Genomic DNA, 10414 nt, shown 5'->3' on the forward strand with positions numbered 1-10414 from the left:
TATGTATGCTAAAAAGCTAAAATAATGGAAAATGGCAGCCATTTTAAATTGTAATAGCTCAATTGTGTACAATATTTAGTTAACTGTTGCTGTCATTGTTATGAGTGGATTTCCAATTGAATACTACATTTTAAAGACATAAATTTACAATATTAGTGACAATTTTAGGAAAAAATGGCGGCCATTTTGAAACAGCTGGCAACCCCCCTTACGTATGAAAAAAAAAATGTTGCACATACTTTTTTGATTTATCTATGTCTACTCTACATCATATCCAATTTTAGAAAAATATAGCAAAAAAAAATGCAACCAACCAAAGTTTGCTGGACTATAGGGCTAAATAAATTACACGTTTTGCTTAATATCTCCAAAGCAGCAAATTGTCAGTTATGCCCTTTTGCCATGGGAGGCAGTAACTCTTCGTATCACAGCACCCCCTAGTTCCGTCACCTCTTGTTTTAGAACAAGCCTTTTCGGTAGGTGTTTTAATTACATGGTTCAGTGATTATGAGCATGAGCAGTACCGGTAGCATTTGGTTGGCTGCAACGCTGTTCTCTTGACTGTATTTGCATAACAACGTTAACGTACAGCCGGGATGGAAGAACAAAGGAAATCTCGGGTCGATTCCAATCTCCGTTTATAGTTGTCTCAGCCTAAAGAGTGCTAAAGCTTGTCTATCGCATTTCATAGCTGTACCGTAAATCGATTTCAATCAACGACAAGTGAGCAGTTACTGTGCGAATTTTGATTTCTTCTGCGATTACTGAAAATCAATTCTTTCCAGCGATTTTCTACAAAGTTAGATGTGCTATGAGCGTGTCTTACTGAATTCAATTTGTCTTATTAAATTAAATTTTGTTCGCAGTCCATCTTGGAGAACAGTATTTTAACTTATGAGTGTTTTATATTGTTGTTTGCTAAATGTTGAGACCAACAAAAGGCTTTGCTTGGATGCCGGTTTCTATCTAGTTTTGAAAGACTATTCCACAATCTAGCTATAGACTGCATCTGATGCACTATTGGGGGATCCCATCCGACTGTATGTCACCAAGCATCATTTAGAGTATATTTTCCAATACCAAAGAAAAAGCAAATTGCACTGTAAAACAACAGAGTTTATCGAAGAGTACTCGTATATACCCCAAACACCATTTGAAATTGGCCTAACAAATGACCAATAAAGTTTTGTAATGAAAAAAAAAGTTGATTTAGTTTCACCTTTAACATTTAGATGAAAAATATAATTTATTGACATAATAAAAAGTATTATTTATTTAAAATGTTGTCTCCTTTTAGTATAAACATGACTGACTATAAATATTGAATATCTGTTGAGGTTTCCCAAGAGGAGCATCATAAAGGAATTCTAAACATGATGGTAAAGCAGACAGTGGGTGTGCTATACCAACTACATGAAGATGATCGACTTAATAAAGAAGAAGTTCGTCAGTATGTAGACAAGTTTCAAAATGAGGTGGTTGTTGCCAAAGATAAGTATGAGCAGGAGAAGAAAAAACAAGAGAAACATTTGCACACGCGAATGAGTGCTTTAAAAAAACAAAAGCTTAGAGAAAAGGTACAATTTTTAATGAACTACACTGTGTATTGATGAAAAAACACTGTATTGTTCCTAGTCGTCATCTTAACCATTAACGCCCTACTTACTATAAGACTATAGGAATGGTACAATCTTATACTCATCCTTTACTTAGAGACTATCATTTGTATTTGTACCCTTAAAATCAACTTTGACTAGGATGACTTGACTGCATGTGCTATGTACGCATACCAATGTCTGAGTCAGAAAAATAATGGAAATAGATCACCTAGTTCTTGAGTATCTATAGGGTCTGTAGGTGCGTAAATTCCCTCTCCTCCCCCAAAACAACCCTGTCGCCCGAACATTGAAAATATTCTTTAAAAAAAAATAGTTGAAAATTGCCTCATATTACCTTATTTTAGGAGCTAGGGCCCCTAACCTAATCATCAAGGCCCTATTTACTTCCGAGCTCCTTGCCCGTTCAAGAATTCTTACTTACGCCAAATTTGCCTAACGCTTGGCAACACGCCAATTCGGCCCTTTGGCTAATTTGTACAATACACACATACAAATTAAGCGTATAATAACCATCAAAATGGTTGTTGACGCTAATTAGTATTATAGTACATGCATATTTATTAGCGTCAACCGTCAACAATGGTTGTTAACGCTAATTAGTATTACTATACACACAAAGTAATTAGTGTCAACAACAGTCAACAATGGTTGGTGAAGAAATTAGTATGATCCTTCTTACATGAAAAATAGTAACTGATATAAGGCCATACTCTTAAGCATAGGTTTTTCCATTGATGAAGTTAAGAATGCTTTATAATAGTATCATTAATATTATAATATTAATGATATTATTATAAATGATAGTATTATTAATATTATATTATTATTAAAACTTTTATATATTAATAGTATTATTTATAATAGTTTGCATGGTACTATGGTACCATATTTATTATGTACATAATATTTTCAATTATAATTTGGCAATTTTTCTTTATATAAAATTACTCTTTAGGTGAAGGACAATAACTCGAAACTTGAAGAGTTTGAAAACGAACAAAAGAAAAAGCAAGCAAATGGCAAATTTGGTATGGTAAATTGTTTTATTAATTGAATAGTTAGACTAAATATTTTAGTCGAATTTTTATCTTTTTGGTTAAACAACTAATCCAATAATTTTACTTTTAGATTTGTCATGTTTTGCTTCTGAAGTTGGGCAATCTCAGCTGTGACCCTCCGATGAGAGCGTCACCTATTTTCTGTTTGGGTAATGGGGTCTGTGCTGCTCAAGATTTGATGTACATGAACAAATTCAAATATTATTTGATTTCTATGCCATTTTTGAGCTCATATTTTAGAGCTCATTTTCCAAGCTTAATATTATATTAGTAAAATATAATTTTTAAAGCTAGTTGCCTAATTTTAAAATATATATTTACCCTAACCCTAATACTATATTTTTTTATTCAGAGTCTAGTGAATACTTAGATTCTAAACTGACGTTGTTTAGTAAACACAAGCTCAAACTAAAAGACACTGAGAATGAGTTGGATAAGGAGGCAGCGAGGAAACTGGAGGAATTGAGGGAAAAACTAAGAGAAAATATGGAAGAAACTATAGAGAAAACTAGGAACCATCTTTATTCTGATCTCAAAAGCAAAGGTAGCTTCACAACATCAACATTTATGTTTGGACATTTTTTTTCAAAGCGAAAACAATTTACGATGTGTCTACTAGTGAACACCTATTAGCTATCTATTACTGACCTAATTATTGTGAATTTTAAAATAAATATCTGGTATTTTATGTAGCTAACAAACTACCAAAACTATCACCTACTAATTACTATGATTTATAGACATACACTACAGAAAATCTATTGTACGTCTATGATTATATCCATGTCTATTAAGCAATTCTTAGCTTATTTATTTACTTGGAATAGCACTAAGTATTATATGAACAGTACCTACTGAAATAGATAAACTATAGGCAAGAAGTATACACAGAAACAGATAAGAAACCCACAGCGTGTGGCGTACCGTGTAAGGTGGACTTCTGATCGTGAGATTAGAAGTTCGAAACCGAAGCATTGTTTCTGCCCTTGTGCAAGACACTTTACTTACATTTGCTTCCCTTCATCCAGAAGTATAGATTGGTACCTTGCAGGTTGGTATGGGTTGTGCGGTTAAGGCTGCATGACTAGGAATGTCCCCCTAGGAGCAGAGAAGGTTGCACAAAATGTGCCTGTATTCCAATGACCAGGCAAATAATGCCAGATATTTTCCGGATTGTCATAGGCGCTATATAAATTCTGATTCTAAAGAAAAAAATAATCATCTAATGTTTTTTGCTACTATGCATCAGAATGAAACATTAGCATAATATGATCATTATAGTATGCTATACTAAAACCTATATTATTATTATTATTATTATTATTATTATTATTATTATTATTATTATTATTATTGAATAATAATAATAATAATAATAATAATAATAATAGTAATAATGACAAAGATATAGGTTTTTCTATTATCTCGGGCAGGAGTTGTTATTATGTTTTCACTCGTGTAAGTTCGTGTGTGTTTCAGTCGTGTGTATGTGTAACGTTTTAGGGTTTTCGTGTGTTTGTTAAAACTACTATTTAGATCTGTGCCCCTGTTTTTGACATATTTTGAACGCAAGAAACACGCAGGACCTTAACATTTAAATGACCCTCAAGTCCACACCCGAATTTGGATCGTCACCAACACTTAATAATTCATTCCCTGTGACTTGGTTAAACCTTCACAAAAATATTTCAATCATATCAGTCGATCAGTTTTTGAAATAAATTGTCTAGGACGTTTGCTCTTAAATCCGTTTAAATGGTCATCATATCCACACCCTACTCCGGACCGTCACCAAAATTTAATCATTTCTTCATATGGTTATACCTAACATTTCCTGTAATTTTCAATTATGTCTGTGCAGCCGTTAATGAGATATGTCGCACACAAAAATACCACACGAAAACACTAAAACGTTACACACACGCATACACACCCCCACACACACAGACTGAAAACATAGGCTATATCTCATGTCGGAGATAATAATGATGGTGACAACGACGACGAGAGCTCTCAGTAGAGAGCATATCTCTGCCCACCGTTAATTTCTTTCTATAAAATAATTCCTGGAAAATATGTTCCTGCTTTCCAATAACCAAGCACAATCTACCTAAAAACTATTACACTAACAGAAAAAAAAATCATTTAGATGAGTTGATTAGTTTTTGAGATCTGATCCGCGACATTTTGCTTTAAATGGTCTTCTTTTTTCCAACGCCTTGTATTGTATCAGACGTTGTACACCTGCAAACTTCCTACATTTACTGGCTTAACATACTGGCACGTTTTTCTCTTTTAGCTAAAAACAAAATACATGCAATGTATTGGTGTTGAAATGAAAATATTATGGAAATAGAAATATGGGGATTTGGTTTTTAGCGTCACATGTTTAAATGCAAAGATGCATTGAAATATTCTCGATAAGTCCCAATAAAGTGAAGTTAGTACATATAAACTCTGTGCACCTTTACTGTAATTGCACTAATATAAATATTCTTCATGTAGCTATTGTTTATTTTTTGTTTTTTAATTCACAAAAAATTAAATAATAAAAAATAAACTACACGAAAACACAAATACTTGTAACTTGGTCAAACTTTTACAAAAGTTCCATTCAGATAAGTTTTTGGTCTGGAACGTTTTTCTTTGATAGATATGCTATCTACTGAGTGCTTTTATTATTATTATTATTATTAATATTATTATTGCTGCGAAGCAGCCAATTCATATTCTTGACAGCAATTTGACCTCTGAAAGGTCATTGTTTGTCAAAAAACAGGCGCCTAAGACGACTGAAAAGCGGAGTTTCCTTCTTTCGCTCTGCCGGGTAAAATCAATTACTTTAGGCGACGTTTGTAGACTAACCTACTCGTACCAACGTCCGCATGTCGCGCTAGCCAGGCCTAGACTAGCTAGGATGGTAGGCCTAGCCTCGAAGGGACGAAGGTCCCAATGAAAAACAACGTCACTCCTTGATAGCTAACATTGTCTATAATAATAATAATAATAATAATTCATTATTAGACCTATAGTTGTTTTTTGAATTGTACTCCCCAAATCTCAGCCGATACCTCGCATAACTCGTTAACGTCTCGTATCTATTGTCGTGACGTCATGGCTCGCTGGCTCACACCAATTTAACCTCCTTGCTCACACACTTGTGATGTCTCGCACTTGTGATCAAATAACACGCTGGCTCGTACTTTGGCAACACTCTTTGGCAGTCAACTCGCCCCTAGAAAACCCGCCCTTGGAAACTTGCCCCATTAAAAAATGTACACTTCCTAGACCATGCAGTCTTCAAAATAAAAATTGTAACCTTTGGTAAATAACTACATTTTCCACATACATAGAAATTTTTGAAACTTTATTAAAAAAAACCTAAACCATAATTCACCACTATAGACACTTTTTGACAAAAATGAAAAATTACGACTTTGTTACCCAATGAGAAGTGTTCTAATATAGACAATGGGTCGAGTCTGTAATGTCCACAAAATTAAAGAAACTTTGGACAGATTTTAATGACAATTCTAAGCTCTCTTTATTTCTGTTCTTCCTCCTCGAACCTCGCTTACGCCCTCAATCTTTACACTCGTTCCCGTTACCACAATCTCCCGTTACCACAATCTCCCCCCTGTAACAAATTACATTCTTCAATATACCTACTAGGGTTTCTCACTACCCTACCTGACCTAGTTCTATATGGAACCTGGTCTACACCCCTTGGTACGAATCTGTCTGTATTGACATTTTCTGGTTGTGCATTCCCGAAATCATCAATCATCAAAGGCACTGCATTGCCTAACGGGTTCACCCATTCCCTACAGTCAGGGCTTACAATAGCTAACCTTTCAACATTACATGTTTTTCTGTTACTTAACAGAAAGGCTGCATTCCCCACTTTCTTAACTACACGAAATGGTCCCATAAATGAACTACTGCCCTTATACACATATCCAGTTTTTTTAGCCTTTACATTCATTCCCTCCTGTATAATAGGTTTTTTAACACTGTTACGATTGTCAAAATATGTCTTTTGTTTCTTCTGATTAACTTTTACTAGCTCTTTAAGCTTAGATTTATCAACTACCACACCTGCTGATGGTGTCAACCCTTTATTATCTAACTTGTTTCTCAATTTACGTCCATGCAACAACAATGCAGGTTCCACCTCTGTTGTTGAGTGTGGAGTGTTTCTATATGCAAATAAAAATGCACATATTGTTTAACTTATTTCCCTTCTAAGAATGCAGTTTGTATCGTCTGTTTTAGCACTTTGTTAAACCCTTCTACGGCACCATTACTCTGTGGGTGATAAATAGCAGAATGCAAATGCCTAATATCTCTTTGTATTAGAAATTGTTTCATTTCATAACTGACAAATTGAACTCCATGATCAGTGATTAATTCTAATGGGTAACCCTCCCGCACAAACAATACATTACAACTTGTGTGGTCACCTTTGGTACAAAACACACTTCCGGCCACTTAGAATAGTAATCAATAAGAGTAATGGCAAATCTGCACTGGTTTGGTAGTAAGTCACAGGGACCAACTATATCTAGTCCTAACTTTTCCCATGGACCTGACGGATACTCTATGGGTGTCATAGGGGCTTTTGAAACCCTTACCGTTTTATCATGTTCTATACACACCTTGCAGTGTTTAATTATATTTTCTACTTGTATGTCCATTCTTGGCCACCAATATAATTGCCTTAATCTTTTCTTCGTTCTCATTATCCCTTGGTGAGCCTCATGTGCTTTATAAATTAAATGGACTGTTAGGGAGTCTGGTACCACCAACCTATCGCCTCTATAAACTCTATTTTCTAACACTATTAATTCCTCCCTTACATTGTAATATGGCAGTAAGTTACTATTCAACTTATCCTTACTTGCAGGCCACCCTGACTATGTATTTGATCACTTCCTGCAAAATTTGATCTTTATCTACCTCGGCATTAAATTGGGTTAGGGTTATGCAACACTCCTCCTCTACCTCCACTAAACAGACAGCGGCAACTTCGTTGTCTTCGGAGGACCCTGTTTCCGATTCCAGTGGCAGACGAGATAGGCCATCCGCCACAACATTATCAGAACCTAACCTGGTTTATATTCAACGGTGTAATTATAATTTAGCAGCCTTGCACCCCATCTAGCTATTCGCATTGGTCTGTGGCCAGTCCCACTTGATGCTAAGAGTGTTGTCAAGGCTTTATGATCAGTTCGCCACGTGAAATGCCTACCCCATAAGTATGTATGGAATTTCTCAATTGAGTACACACATGCCAAATCTTCACGTTCACCTGTGGAATATTTCATTTCTGCACATGTTAACTTCCTTGACGCGAAAGCTATGGTTACCTCTTCCCCTTCAACTAACTGGGTGAGAACCGCCCCTATTCCGTACCCTGATCCATCAGTTGTCAGAATTGTTTCCCTGTCTGGGTCAAATAATGCGAGGGCTGGACATGTAACGATGCTTTGCTTCACCGATTCAAATGACATACTGGCCTGTTTACCCCACTCAAAGTTATCACTTAACTGAACATCCCTTAATGGCTGTACAAGAGTTGCATAATTTTTGATAAATTTGGAATAGTACCCTACTAATCCCAAAAAGGATTTCACCTGTTCTTTACTTTCTGGGACTGGGGCGCATGTTATTGATTTAACTAAGTCTGGATTTGGGTGAAGCCCCTCTGCATCTAATACATGGCCCAAAATTTTAACACTAGTCACTCCAAATTCACACTTGTCATTTAGGCGCATTCCATAATCTTGAAGCCTATTTAGCACTGCCTTCAGAGCTGTATCATGGTCTGATTTGGTCCTGCCAAAAACAAAAATATTATCAATAAAGTAACCAATATTAGGGATTCCCTGCAATATTATTGACATTAATTTTTGAAAAGCAGTAGGGGCGGAAGCCAAACCAAAGCACACCTTCCTAAACCTGTACAACCCATTGTGGGATACAATGTATAAGAATGTCGTAAGGTCTCTACTATCTTCGTGTAAATTTAACTGATGATATGCGGACTTCAAATCTAATTTGCTAAACAGTTTAGCACCTGACATCGCATCAAATAATTCCTCAATTTTTGGCAAAGGGTGCTTCTCAATTATTATGGATTCATTTACTTTTCTCAAATCGACAAAAGACGTATTCCGCCATTTCTTTTCCAGACCACTACTAATGGGGACACCCAATTAGTCGCACCTTTCACCCTTTCAATGACCCCTTCTTTCTCCAACCTATTCAACTCCACAGTAACTTTATCTCGAATTGCCAGAGGCAGTCTTCTCAATGACTGCTGCACAGGCTGACCTGAGGGTTAACTTTAACCATATGGACAAAACCTTTAATGTGTCCGAGATCAGAACCAAAGAGATAAGGAAATTCAGCCTTTACCCAATCCATTTTGGTATCCTTACCCTCACACTTATCCACTCCCATTGACAAACATGACATAATCGACCCATCAATCGCTAACCCCAGCATTTGAATCAAATCTTTGCCTAAAATAGAACACACCTGATCTACTACTAAAAATTTTACTGTAGCTGATTTTGACATGTACTTAACTAATGTGTTAAATTCCCCAGCAATATTAATTTTTGCCCTGTATATGTTAACAAATTAACTCTACTTGGGCACAGAGCTTCTTTTACAAAATGTCTCTGAAACAGTTTCATGCTTAAAAGGGACACATCTGATGCTGTGTCAACAACAAAAGGTAGATTCACATTATTGACACTAACAGTCAATGAAATATTTGCCTTCCTACTGCACTCACCATCAACTTCCCCCGCAAAACACTGCATAACGTTTTTATCACCAACTTCATGGCACATACGCTGAAAGTGGCCCACCCTGGAACAATGACGGCACACCTGGCTCTTCGCTGGGCATTCAGCAAAATTTGACAAATGGCGTTGAGACCCGCATCGAAAACATCGTCTTCGTCCCCCACCAGGAGGTCCATTATTATACCTCTTCCTTACCTGCGTTTGTGCGCATACTGGTATCGATACAGCATGGAGTTCATCAGGGGCCTTTACCGCTATCCCTTCCATGTTTTTTCGTTCCATCTCAGCTGCTTCGACCCTCTCTGCAATCTGAATAGCTTTCGTCAAGGTTAGCTCTTTCTCCATTAATAATCTTTCCCTGACTCTCGTAGAGTTTGTTTTTTCTACTATTTGATCACGGATCATGTCATCATGCAAATTAGCAAACTGGCACGTACTTGCTAAATGTTTAAGAGCCAAAACAAACGCCTGAACTGTCTCACCTGGTCCTTGGGATCGACATCTAAACTTGTACCTCTCCGCTACAACGTTTAGTTTGGGTTCAAAATAATCAGCAAGTAATTGCATAGTTTCTTTATATTCGTCTTTATCACCATCTGCTTCTGCCTGTTGTACACCAGCAACAGACGTGGCCGTACTGTTCAAAACAGTGCAATAAATCCGTGGGCTTCAGTAACAAACGACGCTTCCAAAAGGGTCGTGACAAAGTGCGAGCCAGCAAGCCATGCGAGTCATACATTTTAAATCCTTTTTTTTCACCGGGAAGCTTTGCCTGTGTAGTCCAGTCATGCGCAGTACATACACTTTTTCGAATCGTTGATCCGGAAGTATGCAGCGCTGAGAGAGATGTTGTTAAAATACAGATATACAGATACATATATACAGATATATTTATATATATATATACTGTATTTATTGA

The 10414-nt window shown here is 36.3% G+C and overlaps 2 protein-coding genes across 2 annotated transcripts in view; one reads left to right on the forward strand and one right to left on the reverse strand.

The window, feature by feature from the left end:
* The window catches only part of LOC117100108 (golgin subfamily A member 6-like protein 22), a 65289-nt gene that overhangs the window by 24255 nt on the left and 30620 nt on the right, over positions 1-10414 (forward strand). Inside the window, exons 9-11 of the mRNA XM_033239676.1 lie at positions 1338-1577; positions 2575-2647; positions 3030-3221. Of these exons, the coding sequence (XP_033095567.1) occupies positions 1338-1577; positions 2575-2647; positions 3030-3221 (505 nt within the window). The remainder of the gene's footprint in view (positions 1-1337; positions 1578-2574; positions 2648-3029; positions 3222-10414) is intronic.
* On the reverse strand, positions 7928-10213 carry LOC117100087. The gene is made up of 2 exons (XM_033239639.1): positions 9483-10213; positions 7928-8515 (listed from the first exon to the last, which is right to left on the reverse strand). The coding sequence occupies exons 1-2, from the start codon at positions 10060-10062 to the stop codon at positions 8487-8489; spliced, it is 609 nt and encodes a 202-aa protein (XP_033095530.1). The 5' UTR covers positions 10063-10213; the 3' UTR covers positions 7928-8486.

Source organism: Anneissia japonica, unplaced genomic scaffold, assembly GCF_011630105.1.
Source record: "Anneissia japonica isolate Jap-2015-1 unplaced genomic scaffold, ASM1163010v1 scaffold857_len152722_cov132, whole genome shotgun sequence".
Lineage (NCBI taxonomy): Eukaryota > Metazoa > Echinodermata > Crinoidea > Comatulida > Comatulidae > Anneissia > Anneissia japonica.